The 21,276-nt window shown below is 41.8% G+C and overlaps 2 protein-coding genes and 1 pseudogene across 4 annotated transcripts in view; 1 reads left to right on the forward strand and 2 right to left on the reverse strand.

Moving 5' to 3' along the window:
- The window catches only part of PCYT1A (phosphate cytidylyltransferase 1A, choline), a 45,696-nt gene extending 26,250 nt beyond the window's left edge, over positions 1–19,446 (reverse strand). The window contains exon 1 of one of the 2 annotated variants that reach the window (XM_080919123.1): positions 19,323–19,446. The gene's annotated coding sequence lies outside the window, so the exon portion shown is untranslated. The other variant, XM_080919124.1, reaches the window with a different exon arrangement.
- On the forward strand, positions 4,237–5,557 carry LOC308422330 (eukaryotic initiation factor 4A-I-like; the record flags this gene model as incomplete). The annotated part of the gene is given in 2 exon segments (XM_080918872.1): positions 4,237–4,585; positions 4,588–5,557. Coding segments are annotated over 2 exon segments (1,191 nt in total). The 3' UTR covers positions 5,430–5,557.
- LOC308422499 (ribosomal protein eL39-like 2) lies at positions 7,458–7,612 on the reverse strand (annotated as a pseudogene). The gene has a single exon. The product of its transcript is annotated as a ribosomal protein eL39-like 2 (transcript).
- Positions 19,447–21,276: the final 1,830 nt, after the last annotated feature.

The following is a 21,276-nucleotide window of genomic DNA, read 5'->3' on the forward strand; positions in this document are numbered from 1 at the left end:
GATACAGCACAGTGTCTTAGTAGCAGAGGTAACTCAGCAACTGAGGGCTCGGTTCTTACCTAGTCCAGTGGCTATTAAGACACGTATTGAAGGACTTATTGAGAGAGAATACTTGGCACGAACACCTGAGGATCACAAGGTGTACACATACGTAGCATAAAATGCATTCAGAAATTTGATTTATTCTTGGACTGAGAAGCTCTATTAAGACAACCATCTCCTGTTAAATTGCAGTATATGTTTTCAACATCAGTTGAATGAGCTTCAGGCTTTCCAATGTTAATCTCCTGGGGAAATGTACCACTTTGTTTTCAGCTTATTAAATAAAATTGTTGGATTTATTTCCCCAGATCTTCAGTGTTTGTGTAAAATGTGTCTGTAACACTTTGCGAATTGTGTAAGTTGGGTAGCAAGAATGGCAAAAGATAAACATTCCCAGTCACCTTGCTCTGCTTGAGACACTTCCTTACTAGTCTCACAGCCTTTTGACCTGTGTTTTTCTCTATTGTAATTTGACATTTCCCAAGTTAAGCTCTAAGATGATTAAGTTTTGTTCTGAGTTATTTCTAGAGAAAGAAATATTTTAGTATGTATAAATTATACAATAATTTTTATTGTACTTACTGCTAATAGTGGATTGCATAGGGTGATGTTTTAATTTCATTTGTTGTAGACAAAATGAATTTAGTATTCACATACACACTCACTGAAGTATGTCAGCACAAAGGTGGCAGCTGACATAATTAATTTAGTTCCTTTGAAGAGCACATCCATTCTATCATTTGTTTATAAATCCCCCCCACAGTTTAAATGTATATATTGGTGAAGCTGTGGTATGCCATTAATTGTCTGTTTCAAAATGCAATCTAAAGATGCATTGACAGTTTGAAAAAAAAAGCACCAAATCTCTTTCTAAAAAAAACTCACTTTTTTGTCTAACATAGCAAAGAGTTACCAGCACCTTCCTTTCATGATGCCTTTGCCTAGAAAAATTCTCATCTGCATGGATGAACTGGTTTCTTTAATGATTAGGCTCCCGGGAACAGGGGAAGCTCTGTGATTAAGCGGCATTTCTACCTACGGTAATGAGTAGACAGAACATGCCTCTGTGCCTCCTGTGAGCCCTGTAGACAAGCTGTGCTGAGCAGCTGCAGCTATGCTTCACTTTCCATCCTGCAGTTCAAGTCCATGTGGAAATGTGGCAAGATCTACAAGAAACCTGGCCAGATTCTTAACAGGCTGAAGGTAAAACACCCTGTGAGTCATGGTTAAGCAGGACTTAGATATCAGTTTAGAGTGGAAGGGGAACACACCCAGAAACTGCCTTTCCTTACAAACACTGAAGAACAACCCACAGGAGCCTGTGGTCTTCAAAAACTGCTAGTCATGAAAAGCCATGGAAGGCTGACAAACTAATCCTCCAGAACTTGGCAATATTTGACAATGGCAAATGTTTACAATTTATGAATCTCAGAGGGGCATATGGGAGTTCCTGAACTTTGTGACGGGCTTCATTTTTTATACATTTTTCTCTAACACAAACAGAGGAAGGAAAAACAAGGAAAATGTGTACAATATATATAGAAAAGCAGAAGTGTGACTCAGCCACAAGGTCCTGTGTTGGATCCCAAAGTGAGAAAATTAAGTAAAGTATGACCCTAAATTGAGCACAGAAAAGTTTATCTCAGTACTCCTGCAACTTTACTTCATTTTCAGAATAAAAAGTTTTATTTTAAAAATCTCTACAGTTTCCTGCACAGACTAGCTCTTAGGATATGAGATCATCTCTGGAGTCTCAAGGAACTAGTTCTTGATCAGTCCCAATGTGTTGAATCCTAACATGTGCTACCTAACAACTCTATTTACAACTCTATTGAATAATTGAGATACATTAAACTGCACAAGGGAATCAGAAGAATGTTCAAGGATTAAGAGGCAGGCTGCCTTCTGCCTTTCAGAGGACCCCAATTCAATGTGTAGGACTCATCAGCCAACTAACAACTGTGTGGTGATACATGCCTTTAATCCCACAAGTTGGGAGACAAAGGCAGGCAATCTCTGTAAGTTTGAGGCCAGCCTGGTCTACAGAGTTCCAGGATAGCCAGAGCTACATAGAGAGACTTTGTCTCAAAAAACTAACACACATATATGCACACACACACACTGAACATTAATACACCTGTGAAATCAAGACTTAAAGAACACCAGCATATGAACATCTTCAAGTTTCCTTATACTGAGTTGTAGCTTGCCCTTCCCCCTCAGGTTTAACAATGATTTAGTCATGTTCTGCTGAGAGCATCACGATGAGAACACATTCAAAGGCAGAAATCACAGGGAGATGCTGCTTTATCCATACAAGCTTCTGAAGAGACTCTGGGTTCTATAGATTTACCTTAATACCTACCGGGAGGCAGAGCCCCCAGCAACTTCCCATTAGGCTCCATCTCTTAAAGGTCCATCATCATACTCTTACACTAAGGAACATGCCCCCACAAATGAACTCACTCAAAGTCTATAAAAACCACAACATTCTACTTGTTGCCCCCAAAGTTCACAACTATCTGTTCTGAAACTACCCAGTGCAGCCCGAAAGGTACCATAAGACTGAGGAAAAAAGCAAACAGACCTAGGCTGTATAGAATATACTTTTTGGAGGACGACTTACTGACAAAAGTATGGTCCTAAGCAGGATCAAGACCTGTTAGAACCTGCAAGCTGGGTTAAAATGGGAATGTGCTGTTTATGGGTCAGGACAAAAATGATATTATCATGGCTGGAATGTACCTGCTTTATCTTAAGAAAATAGTAAAGAGTCAGGAGTGTCCCTGGATCAAGGGTCCTATGATAAAAATCAATACATGTGACTTTAGTGATTTTTATCCACCTATGGTTTACTGGGAAAGTATGTAAAAATGGTCACTTAAAGCAGGCATGATGGTTACAGCTCACGGCTGTAGTTACATCAGCCCATTCTTATCACCTCAGTACAGAATTCTCGTTCATCTCCACAAAAGCCCTAACAAGCTGCAATGCCAAGCAGAAGTCCAAAGTCTCATCTGAAACTCAAGGCAACCTGTAATAAGAATCTTGTTTCTTAAAAACCACAGTTATGTTCTGTGAGTATGTGGGATCTGCTTTTGATTGTGCACAGAAACTGATTTCTCATGCTCTGGCAGGGGCATGATCCTGCCAACTGAAGATGTATTTGGAATTCTGGGGGCTCTTGGGAGGGTATAAAAATGTCAGAACCCCAAGAGGCTGCTGCCCCCCTGTTGCTGTGGTTTATAAAGTGGTCATGAACAAAGACACAACTGCTAAGATCAACAATGGCCCAAGGAACTCAATGCTCATCAGCAAGAAGTAGTCTACTGAGATCTATGCCTAGCTTTCCCTCTAACCTTCCTCTGAAAGCTAGTGATGTGTAGAAAGAAACAAGCAGTCTTATAACGGGGGGAGGGGAGTGTTTTCCATGCTGCTAGTTCTGCCTGGCAGACACACTGCTGATAGCTGTACCTTTCTGGGGAGCCAAGTGCTGCTCAACATGCCTGACTATACCAGAAATGGTTTATCTGGGCTCTCTGAGGAAGTTTCTACCCTGTGAAAAACTTCTGTCTGGCCTCTTGCCTAGGCTTCCTTTGAAATCTGGATGGGTGCTACCATGACCCCATAACCCTTGCATTCTGCATGCCTGCATACTCAGCACATAGACAGCAAAGTACAAGCTGTACCTAGACCCATGTGATTCATGCCTCATACACCAAGTGTTTGGCCAGTCTGGAACAGGGAAATGAGTCTAAGGCACCTCCTGCCCAAAGCACTTGCTGCAATAATTCTGTTCTGCTAGTGTTCTGGGCCTGTGATGGAGGAATAGCTTGATTCCTGAGCCTTTTCCAATTGTCCCAATGCTAAGCATCATTCTCTAGCACACAGCTTCTTGGATACTTTTTTTTTTTTTTTTTTAACATTTTTCTTTGTTCCTTCTCTGGCTGCATATCTTCCAAATCTTTTACCTTGTTTCCTTTGCTCCTTAGCCTCACTGTCAATCTGGGTAAAAATAATTAGTGATTCTTGTTTCTCAGCCTGGATACTTGCTTGTTTTAAAATTCCTTCAACCAGGGTCTGGACAGATAATCTGGTGGTTGTGTCTTATTTACTATTCCTCTGGGGTTTTGTTTGTTTGTTTGTTTTTGTTTCTGTTTTTAGAAACAGGGTTTCTGCTAGATTCTAAGGATCATGTCTGTGAGTCAGGATTCTCGATCCAGAGACGAAGGCGTCATCGAGAGTAACTGGAATGAGATTGTGGACAGCTTCTATGACATGAATCTTTCAGTATCCCTCCTCCGTGGTATTTATGCCTATGGTTTTGAGAAGCCCTCTGCCATCCAGCAGCGAGCTATTCTTCCTTGTATCAAGGGTTATGATGTGATTCTTCAAGCCCAGTCTGGGACTGGGAAAACAGCTACATTTGCCATATCAATTCTGCAGCAGATTGAATTAGATCTAAAGGCCACTCAGGCTTTGGTTCTGGCACCCACTCGTGAATTGGCTCAGCAGATACAGGTGGTTATGGCATTCGGAGACTACATGGTGCCTCTTGTCATGCCTGTATTGGGGGCACCAATGTGCGTGCTGAGGTGCAGAAACTGCAAATGAAAGCTCCCCACATCATTGTGGGCACCCCCGGCCGGGTGTTTGACATGCTTAACCGGAGATACCTGTCCCCCAAATACATCAAGATGTTCGTACTGGATGAAGCAGATGAAATGTTAAGCCGTGGGTTCAAGGATCAGATCTATGATATATTCCAAAAGCTCAACCGTAACACGCAGGTAGTTTTGTTGTCTGCTACAATGCCTTCTGATGTCCTTGAGGTGACCAAGAAGTTCATGAGAGACCCAATTCGGATCCTTGTCAAGAAGGAAGAGTTGACCCTGGAGGGTATCCGCCAATTCTACATCAATGTGGAACGAGAGGAGTGGAAGCTTGACACATTGTGTGACTTGTATGAAACACTGACCATCTCCCAGGCAGTAATCTTTATCAACACCAGACGGAAGGTGGACTGGCTCACTGAGAAGATGCATGCCCGGGACTTCACTGTTTCCGCCATGCATGGAGATGTGGACCAAAAGGAACGAGATGTGATCATGAGGGAGTTCCGGTCTGGCTCTAGCAGAGTATTAATTACCACTGACCTGTTGGCCAGAGGCATTGATGTGCAGCAGGTCTCCTTAGTCATCAGTTATGACCTTCCCACCAACAGGGAAAACTACATCCACAGAATCGGGCGAGGTGGTTGGTTTGGCCGGAAGGGTGTGGCTATTAACATGGTGACAGAAGAAGACAAGAGGGCTCTTCGAGACATTGAGACTTTCTACAACACCTCCATTGAAGAGATGCCCCTCAACGTTGCTGACCTCATTTGAGGGGCTGTCCTGCTCCCTTGCCCTAGCCCAGGATTCAGTCCTGGGGTGGGGACCAAGGAAGAGCTGGAGGGGGGAGGGAAGGGAGCCAAGAGATGGACATCTTGTTTTTGTTTCCGTTTTTTTTTTTTTTTTTTTTTTTTGTTTTGTTGGTGTTTTTTTTTTTTCTCTCTCTCTCTCTTTGAATAAATGTCACTTTTTTGAGGCAAAAAGAAGGAACCGTGAACATTTTAGACACCCTTTTCTTTGGGGTAGGCTCTGCCCCAGGCGCCGTCTCCTTCCCCCCAAACACTAATGCATTTCCCTAACCTAATCACCTCATTCCTAAAGGCTTTCCTACCCCAGCCAAATCTTCAAAAGTGAGTCAAGGGACTAAAACATGGCTTGCCTCATTTGCTGGACCAAATCTACAGGGAGAATCCCTTGAATGAGGTTGTCCAGGGACTTGTCCCCAGGTGAGGGGAGCAGGGGAGAGAAAATGGTAGCCATTTTTACATTGTTTTGTATAGTATTTATTGATTCAGGAAACAAACTCAAAATTCTGAATAAAATGACTTGGAAACTGGCAAAAAAAAAAAAAAAAAAAGAAAAGAAAGAAAGAAAGAAAGAAAGAAACAGATTTCTCTGTGTAGCCCTGGCAGTCCTAAAACTCACTCTAAACCAAGCTGCCTCCAAGTCAGAGATCTGCCTGCCTCAGTCTCCTGAGTACTGGGATTTAAAGGCATATGCTACCAACACCCAGTATCTTAGTTACTGTTCTAGTGCTGTGAAGAAACATCATGACCAAGGCAACTCTTAGAAAGCATTTAATTTGGGGCTTGCTTACAGTTTACCATGGTGAGTTCACAATTATGAAGATGTAGATAGGCACTGTGCTGAGCAATAGCTGAAAGCTTTATGTACTGATCCACAGGCATAGGAGAGAGAGAGGGTGGGAGGAAGGGAGGGAGGGAGGGAGGGAGGGAGGAAGAAACTGGGCCTGGCTCTCATGGGCTTTTGAAACTCAGAGACCAATGATACACCTACTCCAACAAGGCCATACCTTCTAATCCGTTCCAAACAGTTACACTAATTGGGGACTAAATATTTAAACATATGAAACCTATGGGCCATTTTCATTCAAACTACCATTGGCTGTTCTTCTGGGAGCCCAGGGTTCAGTTCTCAGCACCCATATGGTGGCTCACAATCGTTAACTTCAGTTCAAGTGATATGATAACCACTTCTGACCTCTATAAGGTACTGAATGTACATGGTGCACAGTATACATGCAGGTAAAACACCCACACACAAAATAATTTTTGAAAATCTCTTCTGTAGTGTCAGCTACTTGGGAGAATGAGATGGGAAAACTGAAAAGTCAAGGCTAGCCTCAGCCACATAATGAGTTGAAGACTAGAGCAGATAACTAGTAAGACAGTGTCTCAAAATAAAAGTAAAAAGAAAGCGGGGATACAGTTTAGTAATAAGAGTGTTTGTAGAGCATGCACAGGACTCCTTTTGCTTTTTGAGACAGTTTCTCTACTTAGCCTTGGTAGAACTTACTATGTAGACCACCTGCATCTGTCTCCCAAGTGCTGAAATTAAAGGCACACTGTACTCAGCTTGTCTATCCTTCTTAATTTTAGAACAGTCAAAGTCGCATCCAATCTGGTAACTTCATTGCCACAGTGTGACAAGAGTGGCCTTTCATCCAATTTCCAACAGAAAAATCATTCCTGGGCCAGTCTCTCTCTCTCCTCTCTCTCTCTCTCTCTCTCCCTCCCTCTCTCTCTCTCTCTCTCTCTCACACACACACACACACACACACACACACACACACACACACACACACACACGGCGGGGGGAGTGAGAGAATACACTTTAAAAACACATTTCTGTTTTTTTGAAAGTTTCATAATTTTATTACTGGACAAATACCCTAATTTTGACATGAGCAAGTAGCCAGGTTAAAAATGTTGAAATCCATCTGGTAGGGCTGATCAATGACCACATTCAGTATAAATCCTCAGTCTTGCCGTGTGTGAATCTTTACAGGCCCTGCTTCCTTCTCTTCCAGTGTCTTCTCTTAAGAGTTGTACCTGATTTTGTCACCAGGTTTTCAGAATCCACTGAGGAATAGGATGGTGTTGCGCTTGTTTCTTGGCCAGGAATCGCTTGATTCTGAAAGTCTTGTGAGAGGACATGGTGAGAAGCCGAATCAGGTGTAGTGCACACAATGGTGGAGGAAAGGAGAAGAGACGCATTTCTCTTTTGATATAGGGATACACTAAGATAGATCCCAGGGACTATCTTATATCCTGTAGTAATGTTTCCCACTTACAGTGGGGGATACTGAGGTAGAGACTCAAACAACCCATGGAACAAAGGAAATGTCTTACTTTTCTAGACTTTGGAGAGAAGAGCTGCTTAGGGAAGGTAGAATACAAGGTTTAGGAAGGTAATCCTAGTGTTCCTCTGAAGTGGCTGCTACACTAGGCAGTTCAGGGACAGTATATGAAACATGGCTGATCCCCATCCAGGGGCAGAGTCTGATATTACTAGCAAGCTCTCTCCTTCACACCAATTTTCTGTATTAGTCCATTTTGCCTTACTATAACAATATATCTGTGACCCATTAACTTATAAAAATGCTAGTTCACAGTTTGGAGGTTCAAAGGACAATCTAATAATAGCCCTTTTTCTTATTAATATTTATTTACAGCTTGGTGGTAGTAATTGTGTACACATTTAATCTCAGCATTTGTGAGACAGAGACAGGTAGATCTCTGAGTTAAAGATCAACTTAGTCTACACAGTGAATTCCATGATAGCTAGGACTACATAAAAAGATCTTGTCCAACAAATGAATAAACAAGTAAAAAGAAAAAAATAAAATTCAATCAGATAATTTATTTTTTTAGAGATTTTGTTTTATGTATGTGAGTAAACTATAGCTGTCAGTGCTTTTAACTGCTGAGCCATTTCTCCAGCCCCCAGATAATTTATTAGTGAAATCTTCAACCCTATAAGAAGGTATCAAATAATTATCTTTACATATATGCATGTATGTAACAATTTTTAAAACCTTATTTTGTAATGATGGTTTTTAAATGCCATAACCTCCCTTGTACCTTCCCACCACCAGAGATAGTGGAAAAGAAAGGATAAGAGGGAAGTGGACCTGTTTAGAAATGGTTCTTTTGGAGCAACTTCCCATCTGTGTGGTTGGCAGTTGAGTTCATAGGTCAACAGTGACAGCTGAACAATTCACAGATATATCAGCAGTCCGGTTTGCCAGGCTTCACCCTCAGCACAAGTCAGGAGGGCCGTGCCTCTTTCAGCAAATCGAAGACTGGCAAAGACTCAAAACCAACAAGTGTACAGCTAGCTCTATAAGCAGGCCAAGCTCAGCCTCTGTTATTGTCTGTGAGTCCTATTTATACCCTCTAAACATTGTGTGTCCTCCACGGGTCTTGCCTTCATCACTCTGCCAATCAAACTGAGTCTGCAGAAACAAACTGCAGCACACCACCAGAAGTTTTTTGGTGCATTTTCTCTCTATAAGAGTCCCAAGAAATGGAGCTCAACTATTCAATGTAAGACGGACAAATACATGTGTCATTAGTGAAGAATCCTTCACCACACCCTTTCACGTGCTTGCTTTAGCAGAACATGATCTATACTCTGTCTGCTTCAGTGAAATGTCCCTTCAGGAAGTCTGCCTTAGCCTTAACCTGTGTCCACCTTAATGAAACACTCTTTTACATGCTTGTCCTAGCAACACACCATCCAACACAACCGACTCTCCACAGAATCCTTAAGTTTCCACTTTAATATGCCACACTGGAAAGGGCAGAGACAGACAAAGAGTCAGGCAACAAAAAGTAGATTACTTACTGGAAGGTTCTATAAAACAGGGTCTCTATGTAGCTGTGGCTGTCCTAGAACTCACTCTGTACACCATGCTGGCCTAGAACTCAGAGACTGGTCTTCCAATGCCTCCCAAGTGCTGGAATGAAAGGTGTTCAGCACCACCTCCCAACTGAGACACAGGTGCTAACTGAACATGATAGTTATCTGCCAAGAGACTGAGCACCTCAGGAGCAACAGGAGGCATTTCAGGTATAGAGATTATAAGTGCTACTACATCTGTCAAAAAGCTTGGTTTTATAATAGTTAAAGCACTACTGAAAATGTCGATCAGGATTAATGGATATTCTCATATAACAATATGATATATCACAAGAGTCTTCCTTTCCAAAAAGCACCCTAATATTCTTCAGGTAAAATACAATAAAAGAGTTTATCAGCTGGGCTTGGTGGTGCACACCATTAATCCTAGCACTCAGAAGGCAGAAGCAAGTATAGATCTCTGAGTTCAAGGCCAGCCTGGTCTACAAGGCCAGTTCCAGGACAGCCAGGGCTGTTACACAGAAAAATCTGTCTTGAAAAAAAAAAACAAAATAAATAAATAGATGGATAGTTAGATAAAATATAGAATATATTTGGAATTCTTAATGAGTACATTCAAACAGATGTAAATCTATTTTATTGTGCTAACACATTCCTACATGGCAGCCCTAAAAATTATAATGTTAAAACAGTAATTATAATAATCATAGCAAATAGAATATTTCTGTCAGGAAGTTATAGGTCCCCTATGCATTAACTAACCATCCTCATAACTATACAACAGCACTGGCCATCATCCTCACCTGGTGCATAAGGAGACTGAAGCTCAGTGAGGTTAGATGATTTCACTGAACTGGCCTACCTAAAACAGGGAAAAAAGCAGGCTTTTCCTTTCTGGGCTCCAGAAACTTTTTATGTTTAAAAGGCATGGTTGGCCAGCACATAATATATACTGGATCCTCTCAAAAAGATCTGAACTCAGGAATTCTGTCTCTACAGTCTTTGTTCTCAATCAAAATACCGCATTGGTTTTGTATACTACAGTGTCAGGTAAGATTTAACTTCACTTTTCATAAATACTAGGCTCCCTTCCCACAAGTACTCAGGACCCAATTAAATTGAGATTTAATTCTAGGTCCTCCCAGCTCTTTAACTCTAGGAGGCTGGGAGTTTCTTCCTGTGATTAAGAAAGGTTTCAATAAAATATACTTAACTCCAGAGTCATGGTAAAGATCAAATAAGAATTAGACTATAAATCCTGATTATACTGGATATTTGCTGTTTGCCTTTTCAAGCTTTCAACCTCCTGACCTAAAAATGACTTCCTTTATATTTAGAAGCTTGTTTATTTCGTGTGCCTCTCCCTTGCCCTAGCAATGGATCCCATGTGGAAACCTAAACCATCAGTAATTGGGCCCCCCAGCTACAAGTTGTTGGGAAAGGTGGCAGTGGTCTGTGACCTAAACCAGTCCACATCAAAGAAATGGGACTGTAGAGATGAAAACACTTGGGCAAACATTATCATTCCTTATTTTATAGATTTGACCTTGGGAGTGTGGCTTTAAGAAACACTCTGGAACCAGCTTAGGGTCCATCTTATAACTGGGAAGAAAGACTAGGAAGTCAGCATAGATAAAGAGGACCTGATGATGAGAAGCCAGACCCAGAACTATTTACTATGACAACCAATACACTCTCCTTTTTTCTAAGTCAGCTAATAGCAATTTGTTTACCACTTGCAAAAAATTAAAAAAAAAATATGATTTATAACTCATAATGCAGTGTATAGTAATGACCTCCAGTGCCCAGGAAACATTCAGTTCTTAATTCAACAGGGAAGAGTCAGGAAGGAAGAAAGTTACAGACAATGTAGAACTCCCTTGTTAGGTCTATGAAGTCAGGCAAACATTTCCTTTCTCCTTAGTGCTTTATCCTTCAGAAAAGTTTTCCCAAACAAAGATAAAGAGGCCAACTGTGGACCTCTGCCTGCCCTGCCTGTCACCTTTTTAGTAACACATTCTAAATGTGGACATCAATGTCACCTTCTCCCACCCAGTCTACTAGCTGCATTAGTGTCTCCCAAGTGCTTTTAAGACTCACAATGCCTATCTCTATTCAGAAGCACAAGACCTGGCAGCGCTTCTGCTGACCCACCTCCCAGTACACACTGACTGCCTTGTTCTTCACTGTTCAATACATGCCTTCTTAGACACACAGACTCAGCTAGAAATGGACAAATGTATATGAGAAGGTGGGATGGCAGAGAGGAGATTTTAAGGAACCTTCTTCCTCAAGTGTTTTTATCTTTATTTAATTTAAAGTTTATTATTAGAAGTTTTTTTTAACATTATGTATGCACAAGCAAGTGTGTGAGCATGTGTATTGGTATGCATGTACCACTATATATGTGAGGAGGTCAGAGGACAATTTGCAAGAGTTGGTTCTTTCCTTGGTTCTTTCCTCTACTTCCAGTGTGGGTTCCACAGATGTAAATCAGGTCATCAGGTTTAGTAACATCGCCTTTATCTACTGAACTATTTTTGTCCACTGAACTTGTCTTACTAAGCACACTTTCAAGATGAATGTCCGTGAAGAAGACAAAACTTTAGTTCAGGCATGCACATGGTTGTGTCTTCAAGATGAAAGGCTCCTATAAATACAGTTTTAGGGACTCTCACCCAACCCTTCCATTATACTTACTGCTATTAGACTTAGCAAGCGCCCCAGGGCAAAAAGGGAAGTGGTTCCAAAAGTATGTGACAGCCTCATTAGTTCCAAACTGAAACTACACATACCCTTCCAAACTTCAACAATTAAACTGATTACCAAGGGAACTACTGGCAAAACAGAAAAGATGGACCTTCCCTCTGCAGTTTGTTCATGTTTCTGCCATCTGAGTGAGCAAGCTTATTCTGTATATGGGACCTTTACCTGTGTCTACCATGCTGGACCTTAACACGTCCCATGAATTCTAAGGGACCTAACACCTAACACTCTGGGCATTAATCATGTCATCTACTGTGTACTCAGATTTTCAGCAGCAGCATTACTGCTTCTGGAAAGTCTTTTGAAGTTAAGAAGAGACTAACCCAAAATGAGGAAGGTTGTCTTTATGTAAGAACTAGAAACTCTGGGGCTACAGAGCTGGCTCAGTGGTTAAGAGCACTGACTGCTTTCCCAGAGGTCTTAAGATCAATTCCCAGCAATATAGTGGTTCACAACCACCTATAATGGAATCTGATGCCCTTTTCTGGTGTGTCTGAAGACAGCTACAGTGTACTTGTATACAATCAATAAATATTAAAAAAAACCCCAACAACATCTAAATTTCTGATTTTAATTATACTTCTAAATGTAATGATGAATTACAAAACATAACTTGCAACCCACATTAGTTTCAAGTTGGAGTTCAATGCTACATACATCAATATCAGAGGGTCTGAAAATTGCCCCACCTAAGACACTGGCTTTGAATTTGCCCTCCTTCTCTCTCTAATTTATTCAAGGACACCCTTATTCAACAAACATGAAGTGGATGCCAGCTCTTATAAAGCATGAGTTAGCGACTGGAGCAAAAGTCAGCATCTACTGGGGCCTGGAAATGGTATGGTGTTACAGGACAAAGACTCTCTAGACACAATGGACATTAACATTAGTTCTTTCTTCTTTTAGTTCTTTCTTTTAAAGGTTTTTTAAATGTTTGTTTTACATGTATGGGTGTTTTGTCTGCATTTTATGTCTGTGCATCATGTGTGGGCTTGGTGCCTGAGGAGGCAAAAGAATGCCTTACCTCCCCTGGAATGGACTTATAGATGTCTGTCAACACAAAACCTAGGTCTGTTGAAAGAGCAGTCAGCATTCTTAACCACTGAGTTACCTATCTCTCTAGCACCCACTAATACTAGTTCTTACATTTGAACTTTTTGGTGGGTTGGTAGTGCTGCAGATCAAAACTAAGGACCTCCAAGCATGCTAGGCAAGCATATTACTACTTCACAACCAGATAAACAATTTTATTTTGCTCTATTCTTCAAAAGCGTTAATCTGTGTGTAATGGGTGTCTCATATTTGTAATGTCGACACTTGAGAGGGGAGGTAGAAGAATTTTAGTGAGTTCCAGACCAGTCTAGGCCGACAAGTCAAACCCTGACTCTCCACCCTCTCCCCTGAAAACAGCCTGAGACAACTCATTGAGTAGACGCTGCTCAACTCATGGTCTTCCTATAGTAGGCTGTAAAATTCCTCTAAGGTGGGTGTGTGATAGAATGCAAGATCTGACCCTAACACTTCACACATTTGTGTTCACTAACTTCTAACAGAGTCACCATTTTCATTCGTCAGTGTTAGGAACATGAGCCACACATGCAATAGAAAAACAGACTTTGTACCAACAGAAATCATGGGCAATTCTATATCAGGTCACACTCATACAACTCTCTCAAAATATTGTTTAAACCCGTAACTATTTCTAGATTATTAAAGAGAAATAAATTATTAATAAGACCTATAGATAAACATTATTTACTATGATAATAAAAAGCATTTATTGGAGCTGGAGAGGTGGCTCAGCTGTTAACAGCATGTACCCCTCTTACAGAAGACCCAAGTTTGGATGCCAGTACTCAAGAGTCTGGCAGCTTACACCACTTATAAATTCAGGGTCAGGGGACCTGACACCTCTTTTGGCTTCCATGGGCACAGCACTCATGTGCACATACCCCTACTAAGATACATATATAAACATAATTCTTAAAAATAAAAATAGGGGTTTGAGAGATGGCTCAGCAGTTAAGAGCACTGCTTTTCCAGTAGACCCGAGTTCAATTCCCAGCACCCGCAGAATAGCTCACAACTATCTGCAATTCTAGTTCCAGGAGAACTAATGCTCTGTTCTGGCCTTGTTATGCAGCAGACACACATTTGGTACCCAAACACATATGCAAGCAAATTACCTATTCACATATAGTAAAATTTTTAAATTAATATATAAAAAGTAACCACAATGTTCATAGCAGCTCTATTTATAATAGCCAGAAGCTGGAAAGAACCCAGATGTCCTTCAGAAGATGAATGGATACAAAAATTGTGGTACATTTACACAATGGAATACTACTCAGCCACCAGAAACAATGACTTGACCAAATTCTTAAGAAAATGGCTGCATCTAGAGAATATCATTCTGAGTGAGATAACCCAGTCACAAAAGAACAGACATAATATGCAGTCACTGATAATGGGATGCTAACCCCAGAGGCTCGCACTGCCCCAGAAACAACTCACAGACTGTATGAAGTCCAAGAAATAAAGAAAAGAAAACAAAACAAAAAAAAAAAAAAAATCTTTATACAACAAGAAAACTTTGACTATTTCCATGTTACATTTTGTTTTACATGTACTTTATGCTCATTGTAGCTATTAAGTTTTCAATGCATACTATCAAACCTTTAAAAAAATCAAGTACTGACTAACAAATATATTCATAGTTTTATGTAAAAATTATTTTAAAATCTGAAAAAAAGGTACTGACAAAAATGTATTGTATAATTTTATGCAAAAATGCTTAAAATCTGTACATTTATCTTTGTTTTGTAAAATAAAGTTGTTAAAAAAATTTATAAAAAGTAAATCCTTGGCCAGGCTGTGGTGGCACACGCCTGGAAGGGCAGGTAGGCAGACCTCTTAGTTTGAGGCCAACCTGGTCTACAGAGTGAGGTCCAGAACAGCCAGGGCCACACAGAGAAACTTCCTCTCAGTAAATAAGATAAATAAATAAACAAATAGATCCTTTTAAAAGAAACACATAAACACATAAACTGTTACAGTATACATCTCAAGTACTTTCTTTTTTTTTAACACACACACACACACACACACACATTGTAGCTGTCTTCAGACACACCAGAAGTGGGCATCTGATCTCATTACAGATGGCTGTGAGCCACGGTGTGGTTGCTGGGATTTGAACTCAGGACCTCTGCAAGAACAGTCAGTGCTCTTAACCACTGAGCCATCTCTCCAGCCCTCTCAAGTATTTCTTAAGCGTATTGCAATATAGTTGACTTTTAAAAATAATCCTATGTATTTTAATTTTGCATGTAAGAAAAGTATTCCACTGACTGGGAGGGTAGTCGGGGAGAGAAACATTAAAACATGACCGGTAGTGGTGGTGAACACTTTTAATCCCTGCCCTCAGGAGGCAGAGTTCCAGGACAGCCAAGACTACCCAAAGAAACCCTGTCTCAAAAATTTAAGGAAAAAAAAAAAGGGCGGGGGGTGGGGGGAGACATTACTCTGAAAACAGACTTCATGAGGTTTCATCATTCCACAAAAAGAACCCTGTTCTGTGACCAAAAAGTAAGCAAATAATCACATCCAAGGTAAATCTCAAATACAAAACCAAACCCACCCCTTTCTTAAGAGTCACTCATTTCTCAAGTATACAGTAAAACCCATGTCACTTATGTCAAGAGCAGTTTGTAAACAACTGTGAATGTGACGTAATAGCCTTGCAGACAGAGAGGGTCCCTTGGTTCACTGGCACTCATCCTCATTCAAACAAAGAACACCTCAAATTAATACAGTTTTCAACTTGTGGTTATAACAGTTAACCAGAAGGGGCAGGAGTGGGGGGAGAATATCCTGCTAGAAACTATATTTCAAAACATAAGCAACAATAATTCGATTATTTAGGTAATCTAAGCCTAAAATAAGTGTAAGAAATAACCCCACTGGGAGTTTGACCTGCTCCAGTGAGTCTATGGACAACACAAAGCTGACCTGTTTTTCTGTCCTTTTTTTCAGAGGTCACAAGGGTAGCAGTTGGACTGGGAAGACTAGGATATGAATGTGATGGGGTTCACTATGTGAAACTCCCAAATAATAAATAAAAATATCATGTTGCAAAGGAAAATAAATAATCTTTCCCATAATCAGGGTGAGTTAGTGAACCCAAGGCTTCACCCAATGAGACCGTGTTCCTTATGAGGAGGTCCCCAAGAAAACCAAACTGTTCCTGTTTATACAAGGAAACATCATAAGCTCATTCTCTCTCAATCAAGTCACCATACTGGTTTTCACTAAGGCTGGCCTTGAACTCTCTATGCAGCCAAGGGTGACTTTGAACTTCTGATCCTCCTGCCTCTACCACCCAGCTGCTGAATATACAAGCCTGTACCATCATACCTAGCCATTTTGCTAGCTTGTTTTGAAGGAAATCTGCAAATCAGCCTCAGTTAGGCTGTCTCCTGAGAGACTCTACCAAAGCCTGACAAATACAAAGGCACACTGATTGCAGCCAACCATTGGACTGACAATGGGGACCCAATGGAGGGGTTGCAGAAAGGCCTGAAGGAGCTGAAGGAGTTTGCAACCCCAGGGGAAGAACAACAATATAAACCAATCAGACCCTCCAGAGCTCCCAGGGACTAAACCACCAACCAAAGAGCACACACGGAGCAACCATGGCTCCAGCTGCATATGTAGCATATGTAGGTCTTGTAGGACATCAATGGGAGGAGAGGCCTTGGTTCTGTGAAGGCTCAGTGAGCCGGTGTAGGGTAATGCTGAGGCAGAGAGGCAGGAGGGAGTGGGTGGGTGGGTGAGGGAGTACCCTCATAGAAGAGGAGGGGGTGATGGGAGAAGGGGTTTCCACGGGGGAAACTGGGAAATGTGATAACATTTGAAATGTAAATAAAGATAATATCCAATAAAAGAAAAATAAATTAAAAACAAACAACAAACAAAATAAAAAGCAAAACCTAACCAATTCTCTATAGAGAAGTGAAGTTGAACCATATTCTCTTCTAGTTCCTTCTGGTTATGGAGAATATATGTCAAGAACATATGCAATGGTCCATAAAAAGGTGTAGTTAGTCAGACCAGAATATTCCCTCAAAGCAATTTCCACTTAAGAACCTCTTCTTTCCCTACTGCAAAGCATATAGTGAGAAGGTTGGCTATTAGGTAGGTAACCAAATTAAGACAGTGTGGTAATGTTAAAACACAACCCAGGCTAACCTAGGACTCACATCCTCCTGCCTCAACTTCCCAAATGATAGGATATACACAACCACAGCTGGGCTTTCCAGTTCCTGTTAAGATTGCTTTATTTTTCGCTCTCTCCTGATTATCCTGAAACTAACTATGAAAAGCAGGCTAGTCTCAGACTCATCCAGATCCTCTGGCCTTTACCTCTCAAATGCTGAGATTAAAGGTATGCTCTACCATGCCCAGCCCCAGACAAAGTCTCTCTATGTAATCCTGGCTATCAGTACTCCATTTGCAGATAAGGCTGGAATCAGACATTTGGTACCACGCCTGGCCCAATACTGTAGTGTCTGCAAACATAAAGACTGAATAGAATATGAAGATACTACCTCTCCCTACTTCTATTTCATTCTTAGCAGACTGTTTTCTGTGTTTTCGGTTCTGCTGTCAAACTTTGTTCCTATTCTCTAAGTTTTTCCTTCCTTAATGCCTATTTCTGGCAGTTTCTCCACAACAAACTCCTATATCCTCATTGCTTTTATAATTCCCCCATCCCTATTTCAATATAGCTTCAGGCTCTCCCAGCAAAGGCTGCATTTTAGTCCTCAATCATAACTAGCCATCTTAATTACATTCAAGTAGCTTCCTCCAGTTAAGGCCATCTGTTGGAGCCTGTGCCCAGCACAGGTCCCAATTCCTAACTCATCTTCTTACTTACTTCCCTGCAGTTCCTTAATCATAGAATCATTGCAGAAAGAGAAACTCAGAAACAATCCAATCTACTACTTCTCAAACTAAAAAAGCAGTGACAGCAAAAAAAAAAAAAAAAAAAAAAAAAAGCTAGACATGATAGCATGTACCTTTAACCCCAGTACTCATGAGGCAGAGGCCATGGGATCTGTGAGTTCAAGGTCACCCTGGTCTAGATGGTTCCAGACCAGTGGAGGTACATAGTGAGATCCTGTACCAATATCTCAGAGCCAGACAGATCTCTGAGTTCAAGACTAGCCTGGTCTACAGAGTGGGTTCCAGGACAACCAGGGCTATACCTTGACTTGTAAAAACAAACCCAAACACAAAAGCAAAGAAACACAAACAAAACACCTTAAGCTCACCAAAATTTTAAGCCCCAAATACCTGTCTCAGCCTCCTGGGTGTCTAAATTCTAGTTGTGTACCACCACACCCAGTTCTCAAACTTCAGTTACATTTTACTGCTTATAATGTAACATGTAGGAAACTAACTTTACATCATCATTGCAAACACACCTGAAACCCATTTCCTAAACCCTTCCTATATGAACATAGTGGGAATGTCCATTCTAGTGCAGTTGTCTGTATCTATTCAGTTGCAATCCAACTAATTCATCTTCACAGCCCAAAAGTAAACTAGGACTCATAGTTGGGAGACAGAGTCTGACTCTGAACTTCCCACTTACTAATGAAGAAACTAACTCAGTGGTGAATTAAGTTTCTCACCCACGGAAGTTTCCCCGTAAAATTCAAACTCTGGTAAGTCTCAACACAAGTGCGGTTTCTTCTTAAGACTTGTGCCGGGTCACTCACTCAACTCATGCTTTGTACACAGACACGACTTGATAGCACCACCCCCAATTCCTGATCTTACATTCTTCTCCAAGTCAGCCCTCAAAGTCACTGCTTGTTGGTGAGCACGCCCTCGCAGCCGCTGCTTCATGGTCCCTCGGGTCAATCCCTCAGTTACTATCCATCGATCAGTCCGTCCCCGGGTAGTCACTGCTGCATACTTACTCAGTCATGGTCCCGTCGCAGCCTCTGCCTCCTGCTCTCCGAGGTCAGAGTTATTGCTCCGGGGGTCGCAGACCCCTCACAAGCGGCCACCCCTGGGTCACAGTCCTCTTGGCTGTCACTGTACCTCGGTCACAGTAGCCTCCTGCTTCACACTCCCCTGTCACTGACCTACTCTTCAGTCACAGCCCCCTCACCGTCCCAGACTGCTTTTGTCCTCGCAAGCACCCACTGTCCCGGGTTTCATTACCTCAACTCCTCTAAGCTCCGGTCCCCTCGGATTCCTTCCCCGCGCCGCGTCACCAAGTAGCGAAGTCAAATAGGTTGCGGGGAGACGCCCGGGAAACATCTGACCGGACTGCGGACCGGAAGTCCCGCCTACCGCCCGCCCTCTTGTCAATTCCACCTCCGCATTCCTGAAAACCACAACCTGACAGAGTCGTTCCGCTTCCAGCAGGGCCGGGCTTGAGGAGTGACGGAGCTGGAGCGCTGGAGGCAGGCGCGGGGTCAGCGGCCCCGGAATTCCGGATGTGTGGCACCTCCTGCCGCCGGGGCGCGCGCTCGGCCTGTGGTCTCCCGGCGTTCCCTGCGCCCGTCGCCCTTCGCACTCCACAGGGCTGGCTCTGTGGTCCGACCTCACCGAAGAATCCGAGCCCGCTACGAACTCGGGTCTGAGCTCACCCTATTTTCCCAGTTATTTTGACCTAGGTTGACTCATCGGAAAATGATCCCTCGAAATCGACCGGGGAAGTAGTGGAGCAGGTGTGGAGGCAAAGGCAAACATGCACGGATGAGGGTGTAGTGTAGAGAACGAACTCCCTACGGTGAACTTTCGAGGGGGTGTGTTTTGTAGAGGTTCCCACACGCACACTTTTTGCGTGTGTTCTCGGAGGCCATAAATCGGGTGACATATCTTGGAGCTGGAGTTAACGGGCCTTTGTGAATACCTGGGTGCTGGGACTTGAACTCTAGTCTTAATTGAACAGGAAGTGCTCTTAACTGTTAACCGCGGAGCGCTCTCTCCAGACTTTTTGAGCGGTGGTGGTGGTGGTGGTAATTTTTTGAGGGGAATTTAAAGTAAATATTAAACATGGCCTTTTCTGTTGCCCAGCCTGACCTAGAACTTAACTATTTGTCCCATGCTGGCCTTGAATTTGCTGTGGTCCTGCCTCAGCCTCCAGAATTCGATCATTAGCTACCACACCCTGTGCAGTTTTATAGCTGTAAGGCAACTGGGTACATAGTTTTACCGGAGAAAGATGGGGGAGGGGGACTTTAATGTATTTGTTTGCATTTTTCACTTGAACATAACAGGAAGGAGGATGGGTAAACTTGTACATCTGCTGAGGTGCTTCCAAGGAGAAAATATTAAAATCTAACACACTTTTAAGTTCAAAAAGGTGTTTGGACAAGGCAGATACAATAGCCCCCAAAAGGACATAGCAGCTGGAGACACCAAGGGCCTCTCTGGGAAGAAGGGCATCAACAAAGATAGTAGTTTAAATTGTAGCCAACATAGAAATCTTTTTGTGGTGGTAGTTTTTTTCTAGACAAGGTGTCTGTATAGACCAGGCTAGCCTCTAACTCACAGATCCACCTGCTTCTGCCTCTTCTGTGCTGGGATTAAAGATTTATTTATCTAATCTAATACACTGAAGCTGTCTTCAGACACACTAGAAGAGGGCATCAGATCTTATTACAGGTGGTTGTGAGCCACCATGTGGTTGCTGGGAATTGAACTCAGGACCTGTAGAAGAGCAGTCCGTGCTCTTAACCACTTAACCACTGAGCCATCATCTCTCCAGCCTGGGTGTGGAAATTAAAGGCATGTGACACCACCATTTTGCTGAAATGCCCGAAGATTAAAAGGCTCTACGTTCATATACACTTGAGATTTCTCAGACCCTGTCACTAAACAAAAGGGGTATGTATGTATATATATATATATATATATATATATATATATATATATATATATATATATATATATAGGCAAGAGGAAACAAAAGCAACAATACAAAGAGTAATATGCAAATTCATCTCTGAAGTTTTATAATGGTGCAAAATTTGAAATTAGCCTCTCAATAAGGAAAGGTCAAAATTCAAATATAACCTACTGGTATGAATGCAGCTATTATGAAAGTCATGAAAACTGTAACAGCATAAAAACTATTCGTGACATAAAAGGTGAAGACAATTTATTT

Source organism: Micromys minutus (genome assembly GCF_963924665.1).
Source record: "Micromys minutus genome assembly, chromosome: 7".
Classification (NCBI taxonomy): Eukaryota; Metazoa; Chordata; class Mammalia; order Rodentia; family Muridae; genus Micromys; species Micromys minutus.